This window comes from Pristiophorus japonicus, chromosome 16, assembly GCF_044704955.1.
Source record: "Pristiophorus japonicus isolate sPriJap1 chromosome 16, sPriJap1.hap1, whole genome shotgun sequence".
In the NCBI taxonomy this organism is placed as follows: Eukaryota; Metazoa; Chordata; class Chondrichthyes; family Pristiophoridae; genus Pristiophorus; species Pristiophorus japonicus.
The window spans coordinates 17,656,641-17,678,843 of NC_091992.1; the positions used below are offsets into that span (position 1 = coordinate 17,656,641).

General features: G+C 44.1%; 1 protein-coding gene across 1 annotated transcript in view; it reads left to right on the forward strand.

Annotated features, from left to right (window-relative positions):
• Positions 1 to 17,949: 17,949 nt before the first annotated feature.
• The window catches only part of LOC139226974 (hepatocyte nuclear factor 1-beta-like), a 118,035-nt gene continuing 113,781 nt past the window's right edge, over positions 17,950 to 22,203 (forward strand). The window contains exons 1-2 of the mRNA XM_070858065.1: positions 17,950 to 18,299; positions 21,935 to 22,134. Coding sequence (XP_070714166.1) covers positions 17,950 to 18,299; positions 21,935 to 22,134 — 550 coding nt within the window. The remainder of the gene's footprint in view (positions 18,300 to 21,934; positions 22,135 to 22,203) is intronic.

Consider the following 22,203-nt stretch of genomic DNA (forward strand, 5'->3'; position numbering starts at 1 on the left):
TCTGCACCTGTAGCCCAATAACCAGACCCCACTTCTTCATACCTTCTACCTGTTCTATCACTGTGCTGTGCAATATTTCGTACTTTATTCTGCCCCTTCATAACCATAAATCTCAACATGCTGGTGTTCTTGATGTGCTGTGCCTCTTTGGTGCTGTCTGTGCCCCACAGTATCCTGCACCATTACCTGTAAAGAAAAATCAGGACAATTGTAAAAGGGGCTGTTACCTGTTCTAAACAACCGCGCAAATTCAAGATCCATTCCCGGGAGTTTACAGATAAGGCACGCATCCATTGCCTGTGCATTCTGAATCCTCCCTGCATAACCATATTTATGCCCTATTTACATCACCATTATAGGCAGTCCCTTGTAATCGAGGAAGACTTGCTTCCACTCCAAAAGTGAGTTCTCAGGTGGCTGTACAGTCCAATATGGGAATTACAGTCTCTGTCCCAGGTGGGATAGATTGCCGTTGAAGGAAAGGGTGGGTGGTGAGTCTGGTTTGCCGCACGCTCCTTCTGCTGCCTGTGCTTGTTTTCTGCATGCTCTCGGCAACGAGATTCGCAGAGTTCAGCGTCCTCCCGGATGCACTTCCTCCTCTTAGGGTGGTCTTTAGCCAGGTGTCGGTGGGGATGTTGCATTTTATCAAGGAGGCTTTGCGGGTGTCCTTGAAATGTTTCCTCTGCCCACTGGGGGGCTCGCTTGCTGTGTAGGAGTTCCGAGTAGAGCGCTTGCTTTGGGTAACAGCTCACTCACTGCTTGCCAACTGTGTGAATGAGTATTAGTGCAGTTGCACACCGATTGGCTAGTTTCTGCTGGGCATTACTTACTGAATTTTTTACGACCTAATGGTGACAGGAGGATATGCAGACAGTTTGACTGGCAGGAAATACTCACAGACACAAGCTGGTGACATTTAATAATCTCTTAAGGAGTAAAGCTTAGGCCATAGATTGTGTACGAATGACTGGTATCAGAACAGGAAAATGCTACACAAATATTATAAGATGTGGGGATTTCACTTTGTCATGTATCTTACATTATTATATATAACTGTATCCCAACATGCTATACATGACTGGTTTAAGATATGACCTGTAACCACCAGCATACCTTACCACCGGGGGTGCACTTGCAAGAGACAGGTATATAAGGACAGGTCTCAGGCAAGTGCAGCATTCCAGAGCTGTGAAATAAAGGTGCAGGTCCAGAGTGACCTTGACTTCACTACATGCCTCGTGTGAATCTGTACTGAGGGGACAGGACTTTACACACTTGGCATAACCCATCCTGGAAGCACTCAAAGCTGTGTTGGATACAAAAAGTGTTTCCAGCACCAATAACCATCTCACTGGCCAAAAAACTACTCATAAAAGGACTACTGTAGACAAACTGTATTTATTATCTTATTCCAAACCGCTCAGAAAAGCTGTATTACATAAAATCCAAAGGCAAGCTTCTGTTTAGGTAAGGACTTTAGGAATTGGCCTAGCACGGTTGCACTCGCTATCATTTATGAGAGTGGGTCACGTTGTTCGAATAAAATTCCCATTGTATTTCCGCCAGAGCTCTGTCAGGTTTTCTCCGCCCCCAGTTGCAGTACAAATATAACATTTGTATGTGGTGTCGCGATGTGCTGGCTGTTATTTGCATCAGAAACCCGGCTAAAACAAACACTACATGTTGGGTCCTGGTAGGAAGTTTAGTGTGCAATAGTAAAGATAATGGCATACCAATCATGCCAGCTCAGGTCTTGCATTAAACGGTGTTTTCGAGCTGTTTATTGTGAAACAGATGTTGACTCAATCTGTACACCACTGCTACAGTGTAAATAAACGCACTGCCAAGCCCTGGTGTATGCTTTTTTCCCCCTAATATCTGCTTTCTTCCTGTCAGGTGAGCGAGTAGACAACACGGGAAATCGGATGTTGTTCAACTGTCCACAAAAATGAATCATTTTAGGGGACTGGATGGCACAATTTCCCACATTGCAACAGTGACTACACTTCAAAAAGTACTTCATTGGCTGTAAAGCGCTTTGGGACATCTGGTGGTTGAGAAAGGCACTATATAAATGCAAGGAGTTATTTTCTTTTTCTCCCAGGTATCGAGTAGGCCAGGTACAGAATAAAGTTCCATCAGCTTGGATCAGTCAAACAGAGGTGTTGCATATTCTACCCTATGTATACTAGAGCTGATCCAAAACTCCGCTGCCCATGTCCTAACTCGCACCAAGTCCCACTCACCCATCACCCCTGTGCTCACTGACCTACATTGGCTCCCGGTTAAGCAATGCCTCGATTTCAAAATTTTCATCCTTAGTTTCAAATTCCACCATGGCCTCACCCTTCCCTATCTCTGTAATCTCCTCCAGCCCCACAAACCCCCCCCCCCACCCCCGAGATGTCTGCGCTCCTCTAATTCTGCCCTCTTGAGCATCCCTGATTACAATCGCTCAACCATTGGTGGCCGTGCCTTCTGTTGCCTAGGCCCCAAGCACTGGGATTCCCTGTCTAAACCTCTCCGCCTCTCTATCCTCCTTCAAGACGCTCCTTAAAACATGCCTCTTTGGTCACCTGCGCTAATTTCTACTTATGCGGCTTGGTGCCAAATTTTTTAAATCTCATAATACACCTGTGAAGCGCCTAGGGATGTTTCACTACGTTAAAGGTGCTATATAAATGTAAGTTGTTGTTGAGTGTGACAGTTTTTTAACTTATGGCAGCCAACCTTCTAATCCCTTTTACCCTAGGTTCTGAGTTTGAATTCAATCCAGATTAATAGGATGAATGGCACCATTCCCCTGTCAAAACTAAGGACTCAAAATAATATATATTGGGGCAGTCTCAATCCATTTCCAAATTAGTGCCAGTCCCGACCACAAATCTTCATTAAATTAGACATTCAGTTCAGATCAGAAGGTTGGCTGCTGCGGGTTTAAAAACTGTCGCCCTGGGCAACACCTCTGCTTGACTGATCCAAGATGATGGAACTTTACCCTGTATCTGGCCTATTCGACACCTGAAAGAAAAAGAAAAGCAATACTTGCGTTTATGTAGCGCCTTTCACAACCTCAGGTCCATCCCAAGGCACGTTACAGCCAATGAAGTACGTTTTTGAAGTGTAGTCACTGTTGTAATGTAGGAAACGCAGCAGCCAATTTGCGCACAGCAAGCTCCCACAAACAGCAATGCAAACCTGCCTTGGAAATACTTGGTGCTAGCAGGAAAATGTAACCTCCCTGACATTGACATCTCCCACTTGGATGAGCAGCATTTAAAAAAAAATATATCTTTTACAAATGTCTCATTTTTGAGGTACAGGGTAAATTTAATGTTCCTGTGCTCTGTAAGAAGCTGTGCTCAAAAGAAGCATATGTTGGACATAGGGCTACCACACTGTAACACTGCTTCTCTGACTCGTGCTCCCCTTCAGTGAAGCTCTTGTGTAGGAGCAATTAATTTAACTTATTACGCTCAGCTGTAGCTCAGTGGGTAGCACACTCACCCCCTGAGTCAGAAGGTTGTGGGTTCAAGTCCCACCCCAGGGTTTGGTACAACTGACTGGCTCACTCAGCCATTTCAGAGGACAGTTAAGAATCAACCACACTGCTGTGCGTCTGGAGTCACATATCGGCCAGACCGGGTAAGGACAGCAGATTTCCTTCACCAAAGGACATTAGTGAACCAGATGGGTTTTTACAACAATCCGGTAGTTTCATGGTCAACATCACTGATACTAGATTTTTCATTCCAGATTTTTTTTTTATTAACTGAATTTAAATCTCCTCAGCTGCCGTGGTGGGATTTGAACTCACGTCTCTGGGTTATTAGTCCAGGCCTCTGGATTACTAGTCTAGTAACATAACCACTATGCTATCCTACCCCAAAATATGAAATATTGCAACTTCTTCTTAGGTGGTCCCTTTATCAAGGATGACTTGCTTCCACCAAAAAGGGATGAGTTCACAGGTGTTTCAATGAAGGACCTAATATTCCAGGTCCTGAACTGCATGTTGAAGGGGGGAAGATGCCTGTGCGTGGATTTTTTTCACGTCTGGTGGCCGTTGCACACCAGCCACCACACGGGCTTGACAGAGCTAGGCCTTGGTCCAGTGGCAAGGGTTAACCAAGGTGACTGGAGACCAGCTCTGCTGCACAGACCGAGTGCGCGCACACATATCGCAGTGTGGGCCCTCGCCTCTTCTATGCCCCGAACTCACGCCTCTCCTGGGCCCCCGATCATGTCCCTCTCCAATCTCTCGCCGCTCCTTCGCCCCGACCTCACCGCTCCTGCTGTACCTGCCCACGCTCCAATCACCGACCTGGATTATGGTGACGTCCAATCCAGTCGCCCTCTTCACAGCCGCCGCCCTCCCGGACCGGCTCGCCCTGCACCTCGCAGTATACTCCTTTTATGGTCCTGACCTGCCGCAGGTGGTTCCTCGCAGGTCGGGGCCTCGCTGTGTGCAAATAAATATGATGAATTTACACTGCGGTCCAATTTTAGGCTCTGTTCCTGCATTAACTTGTAGTTCCTTTTGATTTGGGGATCTTTGTCCCATTGGTTGGATAAGTTCTCCTTTCTCAAACCGGTATTACCTAGTCTGAGTTGAATCGCATCCTTTGAAGATTCTCCCAGGGAAACCTTGTTTCAGAGAATAGAGAAAAATGGCACATCAGTGTTTTCAGACCTAAGATCAAATTGGGTGAAATTGCCCTGCGCCCCAATTTGGGGGCGGTAACCTTCTGGGGCCGGAACTGTTGGCGGCCGACGCAGAAGTCTCGCCCCCGCTGCGGAATTGCCGTTACCGCCCCTCAAAGAAAGCAAAGCAAAGCGCAATCTCGCGCGCTCCACTTCCTTCGGGAGCGGTAACCGGGCTGCTACTGGGACGCTGAGGGAAGTGCTACGCCAATGCTCCAAGTAGCTCTGATGCGCTTCAATGCCCCACCCCTTCGATTAAACTGTAGGGTCGCTGTGCACTCGACACAGCCTCTGATGGCCTCCGCCAGGGCAGGGGCGACCGGACCTGCAGCCCGGCACCCAAGGCGGAGTGCCCCGAGAGTGTATGTCCGCCAGCCTCACGGCCCGCTGGGCAATTTCCCCCGCGGGGCGATAAGGGGTCGGTGCGGGGCAGTGAGGGATCGCTGCGTACGGCGATTACATCATCGCTGGTTGCGCTGCAGCCCGGAGCGCTAACTGCAGGATGTGGCGCTGCTATGGCAGCGTCTCCGCAAGTGCCCGGCAATTTTCTGGGAGGCGGTAGCGCCCCCCTTCCCCGGACGAACAATCTCTTGCACCCCATTAGCACCCCACAAAAAGGGGCAGTTTCGCCCCCAAAGACTGTCAAGTTCTTGCCCCACTGAACGCTACCCTTTTCTCTGCTCCCAAAGGCACCAGATGGCAATGTATCGTGATTTACAAAGAAACACAGTTATGATTTTAAAGACTACAAGGAAGCTGTTTGTTTTGTAAATTTGTATTTTTGGTGATATTGATGCTCATGAATGGGAGAGATGTAATGAGTGGGAGTGGAACCTTTTTACACATTTGCCTATAACTAGCGTTATAAGGTCAGGCCAAGTAAAGAGCAAACGTCCCCATCTTTTTATCCAACAATAGATCTTGTTATACATGGAGCACAGAGAAACCCTTTGGCCAACATGTCTTCACCCCCACCCTCAGACATACATCTGAACTGGACCATTAGACACATTGTGCATCCTTGCAGCTTCTCACTGAGAGTGCTAATTTCTATAGACGTATAAGTGCTCTTGTGCTGTTAACTAGGAACTGTGTTGAGGCTGCCCAGACCCAAGTCTAGAAACCATGCTGTGATATTTCTCAGCTAATCTGCTGGTCTGCCTTTAAATTTCACTAACAAATGGATTAATATTAAAGTAACCAAGTAATTTTATATGAATTATACCAGGCATTCAGACACTAATATCATAGAAGAGGGGAAACTTTCATCCCATCAGTTTGGGCTGGATTCAACCCAAGGTGCGGGAGATGTAAAGACACAGTGCCAACCTACTGTGCCACCCAATGCCCACTAAATAAGTTTATTTTTTACAGCACATACATGCTAATTATTTTGATGATTCATTTCAGATGTTATTTTGTTGATGGCAATACATTTGCCTATAACAAGCTCCTAAATTGTGCTCAACAATCACATATCACACAATACTGCACAGTTCATAAAATCAGAAAATTACAGCACAGAAAGAGGTCATTCAGCCAATCGTGCCTGTGCTGGCTCTTTGAAAGAGCAGTGGTTCTTAGTCTCACACCCCCACTTTTTGTCCTTAACCCTCTAAGTACCTCATCCGCCAGTACCTGTCCGACTCCCGATTAAAATTATTTATGGAATCAGCTTCCACCACCTTTTCAGGTCGAGTGTTACACATCCAAACAAATCTCTGAGTGAAAAACATTCTCCTCGTCTGCCCTCTAGACCTTTTGTCAGTGATTTTCAATCGATGATCTCTGTTTATTGATTCACTCGCCAGTGGCAATAGTTTTTCTCTCTCTACTCTATCAAAACCTCTCATTATCTTGAAAACCTCTATTAGGTCATCTCTTCACCTTCTCTGTTCCAAGGAGAATAGTTCTAACTTTTCCAGCCTCTCCTCATAACTCAAGTCCCTCATCCTTGGTAACATCCTGGTAAACCTCCTCTGTACCCTTTCTAAGGCCTTTCCTCTAGTGTGGTGCCCAGAATTGTCCACAATACACCAGCTGAGGCTTAACCAGTGATTTATACAGTTCCAGCATGATCTCTTTGCTTTTATATTCTATTCCTCTATTTATAAACCCAAGTAACCCATATGTTTTTTTTTAAAACCACCTTATCAACTTGCCCTGCCACCTGAAAGGATTTGTGTATATGGACACCAAGGTCTCTCTGCTCATCTACACTTTTCAAAATTGTGAAATTTACAGTATACTGTCTTTCCATATTAGTCCTCCCAAAATGGATCACTTCACAAATCTCTGCATTGAACTTCATCTGCCATGCTTCTGCCCATTTCACCATCCTGTCCATATCATCCTGAAGCCTATATTCATGATCTTTATCATGATCATCTACTTTGCCAAGTTTCGGATCATCTGCAAACTTTATGATGTTGCTCCCTACACCTGAGTCTAGGTCGTTTATAAAAACTGAAGAGAGTAATAGACCCAAAACTGACCCTCCCAATGACCAACTCTGCTCTCCAGCTCTCACCGTGACTAGTTCCCCCTATCGCGCCGTGAGAGATTTTTGCTTGCTTCATGGCTCATCCTCCAATTTCTTAACACTCATCCTCCCTGAGGTGCTCTTTGTTTCAGTCTTGCTATTCTACTCGTGTGTATGTGATATGTGTGCGCGTTCTGTCCGTGCAGCAGAGCTGGTCTCCAGTTAGCCTTGGTTAACCCTTGCCACTGGACCAAGACCTAGCTCTGTCAAGCTGGTGTGCAATGGCCACCACACGTTAAAAAAAATCTCAGCACAGGCATCTTCCACCCTTCAGCATGTAGTTCGGGATCTGGGATATCAGGTCCTTCATCGAAACACCTGTGAACTCATCCCTTTTTGGCGTAGAAGCAAGTCATCCTCGCTTCGAGAGAGCGCCTATGATGATGATGCTATTCTACTCTCAATCTCTGTTTCTCCTTGTCCTTCCCTCAGTTTTCATTCCAATATCATTGGTACCCCCACCCCCGCGCACCCCCCCCCCCCACACACACTTTCCTGGCTCTAAACTGTTGTCAATCAATTACTACTTCACACCATTCATTTTCTTTTCTTTAGCACCATTCTCTCTTTCTCTCCACTGGTATTTCTCTCCAAAACTACACAAACGCAAATGACACGGTTTCCAAGTCAATGGCTGTAACTCTAATTATATTACTTCACTCCTTCAAACCATTACCGCTGATGGTATTAATCTGATAACCAATTTATAAGCAGAAAAATCAATCAATTTCAGATGCTGGATTACATAATCCATTTATCTCTGACACAATCCTGTTGTCTGATATATGCCTACTGCTTGCTGTTGTTTACTTTTTTCTCGTTAGTTTAAGGGATTACTTTGTCAGATTTGTTTTCCCCATCTTGCCTGAGGGTGTCGCAGTGGAATATTCGAAGTGTATTTTTCCCTCCTTTTTGGCCCTGGGGTTTTTTGTGTGTGTTTTTGTGTCTCCCAGTGGATTACATGGCTGTGGGGGTAGGAAGAGCTTGCCTCCGTGCTCTAGGAGTGTGGTGCAGGCTCGATGTACCAGCTAGTCTTTTCCTACCCGTCATTTTCCTATGTTCATATCTTCCAGACCAGCCATCCTACTACTCTGGTGGGCCTGTTATGCTTCAGTATTGACATTTCCACACGTTTTAGTAGATTTGAGCGGGGTTTATGTAGTGTGGTGCTGATTTGATATTATTACCCCAGATTAAGGCAACCAATCTGTGCACGAGTTGGATTTTCAGGAGTGGTGTAAGGTAGCCTCACTCCACGTCTGCTTCGTCCTGCTTGCGGTAGAATTGTAACACGTGCAAAGGGGCTTTCCAACTTTAAAATTCAAACTCCAAGAAGACTGACCCTAAATGCCCACTGTTCATAAAGAGATAACAGAAAAATCAGTGTTTTTGTTCAAATTAAAAGTTTTATTGAACAGAGCTCCCGACTGCTTGCGTGGACCTCGATGTGCCTGAGCACAGCAGGCTGCGAGTGGGGCAGTATAACTTGGTAACGCCTGCTGACAAACATACCCTGTCTCAAACCAGCGTGAACGTTGGTTCCAATTTGTGTCAAGCTTGTGACATGTTTAAACGTTCGACCCCTGTCCACTGGAGGTTGCACTGAGATTTCCCTCATACAGATTTCACTTAAAACTAGTAGGAAGAATATAAAAACAAAATATTATTTAAATGGAGAGAGACTACAGAATGCTGCGGTACAGAGGGATCTGCGTACCCTCGTAGATGAATCACAAAATATTAACATGCAGGTACAGCAAGTAATTGGAAAGGCAAATGGAATGTGGGAAGTCCTATTACAACTGGGTTGGTGAGACCACCCTGGAGTACTGCATACAGTTTTCATTTCCTTATTTAAAGAGGGATAAAATTGCATTAGAGGCAGTTCAGAGAAGGTTTTACTAGGTTGATTCCTGAGATGAAGGGGTTGTCTTATGAGGAAAGGTTGAGCAGGTTGGGCCTCTACTTATTGAAGTTTAGAAGAATGAGAGGTGATCTTATTGAAACATATAAGAGTTTGAGGGTGCTGGACAGGGCAGATGCTGAGAGGATGTTTCCCCTCAAGGAGAAATCTAGAACTAGGAGGCATCGTTTCAGAATAAGGGGTTGCCCATTTAAGACGGAGATGAGGAGAAATTCCTTCTCTCAGATGGTCATGAATCTTTGGTATTCTCTACCCCAGCGAGCTGTGGAGGCTGAGTCGTTGAATATATTCAAGGCGGAGATAGACAGATTTTTTAACTGCAGGGGAGTCCAGGGTTATGGGGAGCAGGCACGAACGTGGAGTTGAGGCCAAGATCAGATCAGCCATGGTCTTAATGAATGGCGGAATAGACTCGAGCGGCCGAATGGCCTACTCCTGCTCCTATTTCTTATGTTCTTACAGCAACTAGACAGAGAGACATTGATCCAATTTGTCTGGGCTAGATTTGAACCCAGCTTCCATAAATGAAGGGACGAGAGCGTTAAGCCTCTGAGCTATCCAATCCCAATTTATTTCAGTTATAATCTGCAGTAGCAAAGTGCACTGTCTCCATCTGGATCGCAGGGACTATGGTTGTGCTTATCACTTGACACTCAAAAGCTAATGAACAGAAAGGATAACAATACACAGTTGTTGAGTAGCAGGAATCAGCATCAGAACCATTTTAAAGCTAGAACAGTTGGAGGTAATGATGATATTCGGAATAGGTTTGTTTAATTGGTGACCACTGCTGACATCCTCATAGGAATTGAATCATGATTATTATTCGATATACATCAATGGGAGAAGCACTGTGATTATATTGTAAATGCAGATTTCCTCTATCCAGTATATCTACCAAAATTATAAACATAGAATCATAGAAATTTACAGGACAGAAGGAGGCCATTTCAGCCCATCGTGTCTGCACCGGCCGACAAAGAGCTATCCAGCCTAATCCCACTTTCCAGCTCTTGGTCCGTAGCCCTGTAGGTTATGGCACTTCAAGTGCACATCCAAGTACTTTTTAAATGTGCTGAGTGTTTCTGCCTCTACCATCCTTTCAGGCAGTGAGTTCCAGACCCCCACTATCTTCTGGATGAAGAAATGTCCCCTCAAATCCCCTCTAAACCTCCTACCAATTACTTTAAATCTATGTCTCCTGGTTGTTGACCTCTCTGCCAAGGGAAATACTACATTAGAGGTGCTATATAAATGCAATTTGTTGTCATTGTTAGGGTAAATGACTTCTCCAAGCGAATTCCCTGATGTTGCCATTGATATTAACCAAAATATTCGAAGTGAACAGAACTGGGCAGAAAAGACAAAAGGGATTGCACTTTATCATAATCTGTGTAACTGATCAGCAGACTTGTCTCTTTAAAAGGAGCACAGCTGGGGATACTGGCCCTTTAAGACAACAGATGTGGACATAGTACAATTCTTCAGAGGACCTGCTGACATCACTCCATTACAAAACAAACACTGAAATGTATTTTCAGTCTTAAGTTTATTAACTGGGCAGCTGGCACATGCAGTGAATGGAAAGTGCAGTCCAAATCACTCATAAAACTGGGAGCTTATTGCTTTGTGGTGTCACGTTGTAACAGACTCGTAGTTCTACACTTTGCGTTGACGCAAGACAGTTGCAGACTTGTACTGTCGTCGTACACTTGGGATTGAAGCCCCTTGCCAGATTTAATTCTGGCAAGTGGGGTGAGACCACCTCAACGACAACTTGTACTTAAACAGCGCCTTTAACATAATAAAACCCCCCAAGGTGCTTCACAGGAGCGATATCAGACAAAATTTGAGATGTTGCGGCAGGCGACCAAAGGCTTGGTCAAAGAGGTAGTTTTTAAGGAGCGTCTTAAAGGAGGAGAGAGGTAGAGAGGTAGAGAGGCTTAGGGAGGGAATTCCAGAGCTTAGGTCCTCGGCAGTTGAAAGCACGTGGAGGGATGAAAATCGAGGATGCCCAAGAGTCCAGAATTGGAGGAGTGCAGAGATATGGGGGGGGGGGGGGTGTAAGGCTGGAGGAGGTTACAGAGATGGGGAGGGGGGAGGCCATGGAGGTATTTGAACACAAGGATGAGAATTTTAAAATCCAGGCGTTACTGGAGCGGTAATCTCGCATTGTTCTCGGTTTGCAAACATCTGCGGCGTTTGTGCAACAACCGAGCTCCCCAATTGGACGTGCCTGGTACATGTGCCAGCTTGAGGCGAATCTATTTGTCAGCTTAGAGCTGAGAATCTGAGTTCGCTGTTCGCTGAATGCTCCCTGCCACGTGTATACCAGTGAGTGGCACTCTGCGCACGCGTGTAAGCATCAATGCACTGATGGGAACGCAATGCAGAGCCAGCAGTATAACTCAGCACTGCCAGCTTCACATCAGGTACTGGTCTCAAACCGGTCGGATAACAGGGCCGCATGATGCGGGGGGCAACTCCAAACGCCGCATCAAGGATTTTAGAAATGATTTTAAATACTAAACCGAAATAGCAATTTAGAGAGGCTTAAGCAAGACAGGGTTGTTAGATAGTTTAAAGGGATTCCGCTTACGGACCCTAGCGTGTATTTACACTGCAACTTTAGTATCGCTGCACTGATGCTAAACTTGCAGCTTAAATCCAGAGTCTGTGGCGAGAAGCGGTGTGGGAGCGCCCCAGCAGAAAGCAGTTTGGCACCAGCAGAACGCCGGTGCAGTGCCAAAGAGGGTTCAGAAAGTGACTTGAGGTGGGATCTTGGTTACTCCGGGACACTTTAAATCGAACCTGCAGTTGATGTCAATGTTTCAAGAGTCGAGGGCCAGTGCCACATGCGATCTACAGGCACTTACATTTGAACCGCTGTGCAGGGCTCGCTCCCGGACAGGAAGAGATTCAGACAAACAGGGCAAGTGGGGTACCAGAGGACTGGCACTCATTCTGCAGCCAGCAGTCTCTAAATCTGGTAACTGCAGTATTAATAGTACATTACCGTGGAACGACCAAACTCGCCAATAGAGCTGCCACGTTTTAACGAATGAATTCACACGAAGTTATTAACCCCATCCTGACCCTCACCCCACACTGGTTTTAGGAGACATTAAAATGATCTACATGTTTGACATTGATTTCTCTTGCTTTGACAATTAAGATTTTAAGTGTTCTTTACTGTAAAAAAAAACCCAGTAAGAATGCAAAGATAAATATCGGAGCACATCATTTACAAAACAAACCTGAGCGATTTGGGATATTTTCAGTAAGATTGCGGGAACAGCGAAATCGGTGAGAATTACCAAACGGGCCAAATTTGAGAAATCTGCTCAACGCTCTGTGTAACCAAATCTCAAATCTCCGTGTGTCTTGTTTCATAAACGTAGTGTCAGATTTTGAAATGACAATCACCCAAAGGAAGCCCCTGAACTCCGTGATGTTGTTCCTCTGGTACATTATATGCGAAATTAATTCTCCATTTTAAACGGATTTTTTTAAAGTCTTAAATATCCCATTATAAGTAATACGTTGGCAACGAATGGTCAAATCGTTTTTAAATTAAAAGATTGTTCGATTCTGGCACAGTAACTCGTGCAATTGAAAACAGTGACATTTGTATTTAATGATCAGCGGTTGCAATATATTTTGTTTGAGATTTCTACAACGGTACGAATGCTGTATTCTCTCTCTCTCTCTACGAAAATACCTCTTGAAATTTAATTCTGGACGAACCTCCTCATTGGACTGAGCCCAGTTTCGTTCCATTAAATGATCTGGAAGGCAATGACAGAAGTCTTTTTAATAAGTAGCGGCCCTTCATTAACCTATTTCGATCATTCGGTAATAATGAGGCTAAAAAGCTGTGAACGGGAAACCTAGCGATGATTTGCAAACTAAACCTATAAACTCCTCCCCAAATTTAACAACTATATGATTATGACATTTAAAAAAAACAAAAGTTTTAAAACAATTATACTTCGACCCCCTGAAGAAACTAATTGATATCCGCGACTGAGTCGCAGTATAAAGCATTAGCTGCAGAGCTGGGATAAGCTGCCTCGTCATTGTCACATTTAGACTAAAACGTGTTAAAATAATGTGTTTAGTCACACTGCTGTATTTGAAATTGCACTTTGTGTGGTGGGGCTGGGACAGTGTTGTTTATACAATCAGACTTCAATCAATTGCACAAACTCGTATTTGCTTAACGGCGAGGGCAGTAGACACAATGTTTGGAAAATGTTGGTAAACTTGAGTCCATCCTATTTACAGTTTATTAAAAGACCACCTGTATACGAAAATGAATGATTTAGATATTTTTAAAAACGCCATATAAAAGAATACGTTTGGTGTGATGAGATAACCCGCAGGAATTACCTCCCTGCTGCCCTGCAAAACCCGCGTTGCGGGGCTATAATTGGAAAGTTACAAGATTATCCCGAGTGATAACATTTGATGTGACAATGCGCTCCATTCAGGGTCTCTTCTCTCTGGAGATTGATTACATATGCTGCAACTGCATTATGCATTAGGGGCGAAAACTTAATTTAAAGGCGCCGTGTCCATTTTATGCGGCCGAATTATCAAAAGGCCAAATCTATGCAAAGTAGTGTTACGGCGACATGCATGGTGTGAAATATATATACATATATATTATTTTATTTTCCTTGTGTTCTTCCTTTCCTCCCGCCCCCCCACCCCCGTCCGCCCTATTGGCAAGCTCTCTGTTTGCAGCATTGATCAGTGTAAAGTTTACAGAAGGTTGGAAAACTTATTGGCAAGTCATGTCTGCTCTGCTTACACTGCCAGAGTAACAGGAGGAACAAAACATAAAGGAAAATCAATGCAAAGTACTAGTAATCCTTTACTAGAAAGTTTGATAGCGAAATATTCCGACTTTTCCATTATTTTATTTAAGGGTATTAATATATATTCGATTGCTATATCGTGTTATATATTTACAATTGAGCTGTAATATGGCAGAGTGCTAGAATTCAGCACACTTATGTTGTTATGTTTTCCCACATTACAATAGTGACTACACTCCAAAAGTGCTTCATTGGCTTTGAGACGTCCGGTGGTCGTGAACGGCGCTCTACAAATGCAACTCTTTATTTCTGCTCAATTGACTGTTACACGGTTAGAGAAAGCGACCGGCCGTCTCAGCTGTCCTAACAGGTAATTGGTGAATAGGTGCCGAGAGGGCTGATGCAGATTTGAAATATGCAGTGGGTAGAATGCTTTCTGCAAATTTAATAACACAATTAAAAACAAAATGTCACGTCTAAATGTAAGCTCTCGACTGGGAGAAATGACTGTAGCTCGCCTCAGGAGCTGTAATGTAAAACAAGGCACGTTCCTATACTGAGGACTTTGGAGGTCATTGGTTCCTCGTGGGACATAAAGTGCCCCTTACATATCCCATCCACTCAGAGCGAGGTGCTTATTTAACATATGGAGCCCAAGGGATAGTTAGCGCATAGATTTCCCGGCTCGGAATGGGCAATAACTACACCGAATAAAAACTAATTTAGATTATAATCCGCGTGACTCCTCATCTAAAGTCTACCTTTCCAATGACTTGTGGGTTTCATCACAGGCCCGTCTCTCTCCCCCAACCACAGGTTTTATTTCTCAGTTCCAGAGACGACTTTCCCCAATTGTTTGTACATCACTCCCACCAAGGAGCCGTTTTAGTGTCAACAAACGTGAAGCCCCTCCCGTGCAGAGATGGGCTGTGTACACAAAAATATTGATTTATCCGCCAGTGCCTTTGACCTGTTTCATCAACCTTTCTGTTTGTTGTAATACATTTTTGTTTAATTCCACGCGATTTTCTTGCATGAAATTCCTAAACAATTTTGGTGTGCAGTTTGTGGTTACAGTTTCTGCCCTTATACGGCCGTCGTATCGCCAATGCGCCAGTAACCCAACTTTGTCCATATTCCGCTATACCAACTTGTCTCCTTTCGAAATGAAATGTTAAAAATGTAAATTAAAAAATGTAAATAAAAAAATAAAATCAATGAATAATGTAATCTTTTAATTGCCGTTTTTGCGAGAATTTGCATTCATTAACCTTCAGCTTCTAGTTTCAGCGGCATAATCGCAATTGAAAGGTGGGAGGTAAACGTGTTAATCGTCTGTAATGAGCTATGGGCATCTTTTAGTCAACTATTTGGAGATTAACGCGGCCATATTGGGCCAATAAGTGATCCAGACACAACACGGGAGTGACAAGCGGCCTCCACCGCGTACATTTTCATTAAAACTGATGTTTTGTCTCAAATCCTTCAATGGCGGTATAGATATCCGATGGACGGTAAATTACATTTCCCATTAACTGACAGCAACCCGGACTCCCCATAAACTGCGATGTAAAACGGTGGTCGGAGTACACGCGCATTAGAATAGCACATTCTGAAATATCATTCGCCTACTATCCATTAGTAACAATATGTTCAGGTAAGAGAGAGAAAGCCGGTTTATTTCCCCCTTGTAGTGACACGGTCCATATTGTGACCCAGCACAATTCTCAAATGATCACCCTTCTGCCCATGTTTAAAGTCCCTGTTCTTTAATGTTCGTTTATTTATACCCTCGGGAAATACATATATATTTTTTAACATTAGAGGGAATTGATTTTATGTAATTTCTGCACCCCACCCTCCGCAGGACCAAACTCTTGATAAGCAAAAAAGACTCCAAGGCAGAACCTGTTGCTGTGGCCACTTGCAGCTCCATCGACCCGGCCTGCTGGTGGGAGCGTTTTGTTTTAAGAGGAGAATCTGTGTTTTCTCTGAGCATTCATTGCACTGAAATCTGCTTCGTTTTTTGTTTTAAAAGAACTGGTGGTACGATCATTACGAGAAAAAAATTGCACACCCTTAAACGGGGAATGAAAGCAAATGTTGTGTTAAGCACGGAAAGCGCCGGAGCAGGTGTCGCCACAAGATTTCAGAAGTTGTTCTTGCCCTTGCCCCTCCAACACGACGGGAAGACAGGCCCGCAGAATGTGCCCTTCGATGGCAGCCTCTGGTAGCGAAACAAATTCTGAACGGGCTGTCTGAAGATCCTCGGCGAGCATTTAACAGCGGCCAGGCAATAAAACGGCAGTAAATTGTCGTCCAGGACCCGTTGAGTCCCACCGAGGCATTAGCGCCCTCCTGGAGGGATATTGTTTTAGGAATCCGTTTGAACTATTATTCCCGAAAAGACCCAGCGAAACTCAGTTAGAAATTGAAGATAAATATACTTTATTTTTTATATATATTATGAAATGTATGAATCATTTTTACTCGCTTCCTCGTTCTATTTTTACTTTTTTAATTCCACGATTCTAAATGAACTGCACCATTTATTTTAAACAAACGAACTTCGCATTACACATTTCCAACTTGCTGCATTTACTCGTTTCAAGTGGATTTTATAGACGCAGAAAGCATATGCCGATTGTGCATGTGTTAACCAAAGTTTCAACTTCTGACCAGTTGTAAATGATGTAGGTTTTCACCTCCCTCGAACTTTTTCTAGCTCACAATACAATTCAAAACTTGAATCTATCCCCCTTTCCCCCCTCAAACTACATAAATTTGTAGTCCTGTATAAATTCCTTCATTATATTTTGGAAATATGGGAACCGCTCAAACGGCCGACGTTGAGAGTCTGACAGAGACTAAAAACAGACAGCCTTTAAACTGTTTCCCTTTGTTTCCAGTCGGAGCTGAAATCCAGCCCTGTGCAATTGACACGAATTTGTGAAACGTGTTGATTTCACCCAGAAGTGAAGTGACGGGATTCAAATCTAAATCTAATTGTTCCATTCTGAATAAAATAAAGAATGGATTTGATGCGTTAACCAAGTCTGTTAAATCGATAGAAATTAAATCTCTCATTCCTAAATATTATTGGGAATGTTATAGCCGACTCTTTATTTATCCGGGATCATTCTGGCACTGTGAAGTTTCCTTCGTAGGATTTAAATACCCGGCGCCAAGTTGTCAAATTCCCAACCACAGGCCCGTTTTCCTTCAGTTCTTATTTTATACATTTACTCTTTAAAATCAGAACGTTCTCTCATTTATTTTGTCATTCTATATTTGAGTTTCACAATACATTCTGCGAGGGAAAAAAAACTTTTATTTGCTTAAAACAAAAGTCCCAACGCTTGATTTTCCTGGCCTGGCTCTGTCAGATTCTGTGTTAACCTGCCCGTAAAAACTCCAGTGTATCCATATGACCATTTTTTCCTTTAATATAATGGAGCCTGGTGTGTGTGTGTGTGTGTTTTTGGCTTGCGGTGTATCCATTCGGCTGGCGCAGTGGCAGACTCTGGACTTTGCGCCGAGCCGGTCCAAAGTTCAGAGTTTTGTAGGTGCGGAACAATAAATAGCGGCCAATAAAATGTGCCAGTCTCCAATGTAAACACACACAATGAGCTGAGATCACATTGTCGCAGCTCCGCCAACGCACTCGCTCGCAGCCTCCGCATTTGCATATTGCTAAGACTTTTTTTTTACAAAGACTTCCCGCCGATTTGCATATTCTTATATTCTCTTCCCAAAGAAAGATCATGGCAGTTTAGAGCAAACGGCGCCTGCGGGAAACGGCTTCAACGGATTCTGTCTTTTCTTTCTCCCCGCCCCCCCCTTTTTAAAACAAAAAAAAAATATTATTTTTTGATGCCCAAGAGGAGCGAGAGGTTACAAAGGATCCGATTGGCCTGTGTGTATATATTTTCTAAAAAGTTTGATTTATTTAAAAGATGGTGTCGAAATTGACATCTCTCCAACAGGAGCTATTGAGCGCTTTGCTGAGCTCCGGACTTTCCAAAGATGTCCTGATCCAGGCGCTCGAAGACCTGGAGCCCACCCCGAGTTTCGAGGTGAAGTTGGAGAACCTGCCCGTCTCCCCGCTCAAGATGAACGGCTCGGGCTCGGAGAGCAAAGCTGTCTTCCACACCCTGACCAACGGGCACAGCAAAGGCAAGCTGTCCGGGGACGAAGTGTCCGAGGACGGCGATGATTACGACACCCCTCCCATCCTCAAGGAGTTGGAGTCGCTCAACACGGAGGAGGCGGCCGAGCAAAGAGCCGAGGTGGACAGAATGCTAAGGTGACCCATCTCCAGAATATCTCTTGCAAATATGATTTTCGTTGTTGTTGCACAAACCTCTGAATTAGAGAGCGGTCAGCTTGTCAATTTAAAAACAGGGGCGCTAGATTCTCCAGTGCCCGCGGGCTAGTTACTAATTATCCAAACAGTTTACTGTTTCTATATTTTTTATTATTATTGGGGAAAATATAAACTGAATGCAAGCGCGCAAGAGCGGTGTGGCGATTGACGAGAAGCCTCGCCGAGATTGAAGCGCGTTTCTTTCCGTGCGTTGTTTTATATATTTATAAACACATATATTTCTAAAGCCAAGTCACTCCTGGTCAGGGCGGAAAGAGCAGCAAACCTGGAGTGTTATTCGGACAAGTTGCACGCTTGTTATTTTGTCGGTTTCACTCTCGTTTTGTTCGTTTCACTCTTGTTATTTTGTGGGTTTCACGCCGCCAAGTTGAGCACAACCTGTTCCATTTTATGCCAGGACCGCGCTCGCAACAACACATTACCCGAATCTATGAAATGGGCTGAAAATCCCAAATTTAAGTTGACCTTTGCTAAAATAACCATTATGGAGACACCGGGTTCGTCCAACCAAAAAACCAACAAAAAAGTGCCCCCTTTTTTAGACGGGCACAGCTAATAAAGAACTTAACCATAAAAAATAATTTCAGTTATGTCCGCTGGGATCTTAAAGGGTTTGTGGCGTGTCTCGGGCAACGTTAATATCGAATAATTTAATTGATGATAAAACATATTTCTGACAGCTGGATTGCGGAACAACTTGAAGCAGAAATTAAGGGCATTTTATCTGAAATTCGGTTGATCTTTTAACATCGAAAAACAAACCCGTTAAGTTACAGCAGAGTAAACGGCGACCGTCTAGAAAATTGCACTCTTGTGCATTGGGAACACAGCGTTGGTGGAAACTTCACAATGCCAGCAAGCGACAGCTCTGGTTAAGGGTTGCTTTTAGCCATTGATTTCAAACACAGCCACCGATTAGCTTTATTTCCAAGTCATAAACACCCATAAATCGCAGGGTTTTTGACTCTTTATGGGAGAGAGAGAGGGGGGGCTCCCCGTCAGACTGGGACCCGGAGCACACGCTGGGTGTAGAAGCTGGACAATGTTGTTCAGAGCAACTTCCTCGGACCCAGGTCGCTCTGTAAACGGACAGCAGAGTGAGAAGCTGTTCAAATTCGTTAAGCTTCGTGGCACAAATCAACACGGAGGAAGCCTAGTTATCAACGTGTGCAATTATAACTCTATTACAATCGCCAGTCTGAAGGAAAGAGAGGCTTTCTGATTGTGTGTATGTAATAATGTTATAATAACTTTACAACTCAATCTGTACACACGCACGCATATATATATATATATATGAAAAAGTTTCTCTCTCTATAAACATATATAGAGAAACTTTTTCAATACATGTTGATGTATGGCAAAGCCCAATGGATACTCCGCCAGCATTGGAAGCCTATTGAGTTTTAAGCTGCCTCTTGTTCGGGTGAGAGGCGAGGATCGGATCGGCAAGCCTTTATCATCTTGTACTAGTTTGTAAATATAAATGTGACCCAAGATGCTGAAGCACGTGGAGCTGACGTTTGTGCAGAGTGCTATTAATTTATTATAAATCATCAACCCCCGAATCTACAAAAAAGTGGACCACGCTTTGATTAGGTGAATGGGTAACCTGGTTACTGATTGGCAAAGCCCAGTTGTAAAGAGACTTGAATCCAAATGCGGGCATTATCCTAAACAAACAGCTCTGTGTTTGGGTTTGCCAAGCATGATAAACTTACTAAATATGAGCTGGAAATTGCAATCGTCAATCAGCTTCGAATGTAATATTATATCATATATAAACTTCGATAAAAGCTCACGAGTCTCGGGAACGAGCCTGGGTTCCAGGATTGAGAGGGAGAGACTCCTGATAAAACTTTAGATGCTGCTAATTTCACTGTTAATTTCAACGACACATTTAAACGGATGGGTGTTCTCCAGTTTATTTTCTGATTCGAACTAAATATTTTTTCTCGACTATTGTTTATTAGTTTCTTTGATAACCGTTTCATTTCGGGTTTATAAGCTCTACTGTGGTCAATAAATGTTGCATAGGACGGAAATCCAATTGAAGAGTGTGGCTCGAGCTCGGTTAATGGGGAGATGTTTTACATTTCGATTTGAACGCATCTTTTGAACGACTTTAAAATATATATATAAATGTTACCAATGTTGCGCGTTGAATTCTTCCGTTTAACAAAAACAAAATGAAATGTTATTCGTTCAAATGGTCTGCATTGCTGCCCCCGGCAGCCAGATAAACCATTATTGTTTCATAATATATAGGGGAAAAAACTAAAAATAAACAGTTTGCGTATGAAAAGTTAGCAGACGGGGACAATTCCTGATTCCACCCACCCCCAGATGATTTCAGCTGGACAATACACACCGTTTAATTATTTCAAAATATACCAGTTGATTTACGGTATAGATTTCTGAGCACCAAACAAACTAGCCGACCTGAGCATGTTTCATTTTGGAAAACAGAATTGAACGCGGGAGTTACATTTTGATGACAGATTCTAAGCCTGCATGTGATTTCAGGCAAAGGAAAAGTTGACCATGAGCTGCCCTCCTGGGTGTATTTAAAATTGACACCGCTTGCAAGGTGCGGAGAATAGCTACAGAAAATCAGAAAGAAATTGGGGAGGGAGTGGGGGTTGATGGATTGAGTCTCCCTGGACCCAGATCAGTTCTGCACGGTGACAGTGGAATCCCACCCGTGGTATCACCAAACTTTACGTGTAGGGAGGGTTGGTGGGTTTAAATGAATACCGACAAGGAATGAATGTGCGCAACATGTAGCTTTCAAAAATTAACACAAACTAACTGGGAGAAACCCCCCCCCCCCCCCCCGGTGGAAAATAAATGGTGACGATTCTCTGAAGTGATGCTGAAGGGAGAACATGAACTGAATAGATCTCCCCATCCCTTTACAATCAGTTTCCAAAGTGTTGAAGCTGTTTCGAGTCTGTGTTGGGATGGCGGATTTGAATATAGACACCATCGTTTAGTTGGGTGCAAATTCGTCTGAACCTGGGCTGGCCATTTGGCCGCCTGTTGCATTCTGTGCACTGAAGCTCGAGGTTATAATCCAATATTAACTTAATAGTGGGAGGCACAGAATGCACCCTGTCCGGCCTCAGTAACACGAGAGCCCCCCTTAACGATACCTACTTTATGCACAACTCTGTAAATTTCCCTGCAATTTCGATAAACAAGTGTTTTTCTCTAGAAGTATATGGATGGATACGAGTGGGTTGCTGTTATAAAATGCAGTAATTCGCTGCCTAAATCTCTCCGCCTCTCTTTCCTCCTTCAAGACGCTTCTTAAGACCAAGCCCTGCCCTAATGTCTCCTTATGTGGTGTCAATTTCTTTGTCTCATAACACTCCTGTGAAGTGCCCTGGGACGTTTCAAGGCGCTATATAAATACAAGATGTTGTTGTTGTGGATTCCCCCCCCCCCCCCCCCACCTTGCAGGGAAGTCAGAGATTTCGCTGCAAATCTCCTGTTCGGGCCGATGGGGGCGATTGCTTTAAGTTTAATGTGTGTATTTGCTGGCTTGCTAGGGAAGACCCATGGCGAGCGGCGAAGATGATCAAAGGTTACATGCAGCAGCACAACATTCCCCAGAGGGAAGTGGTGGATGTGACCGGCCTCAATCAATCGCACCTCTCGCAGCACCTCAACAAGGGCACCCCGATGAAAAACCAGAAGCGCGCCGCTCTCTACACCTGGTACATCAGGAAACAGCAGGAAATCCAGAGACGTAAGTGTCGTCACCCCGAAGTGGGACCTGGGGCGGGAGCGCGGCTGAAATTGTCCACTCTTCCCAAAT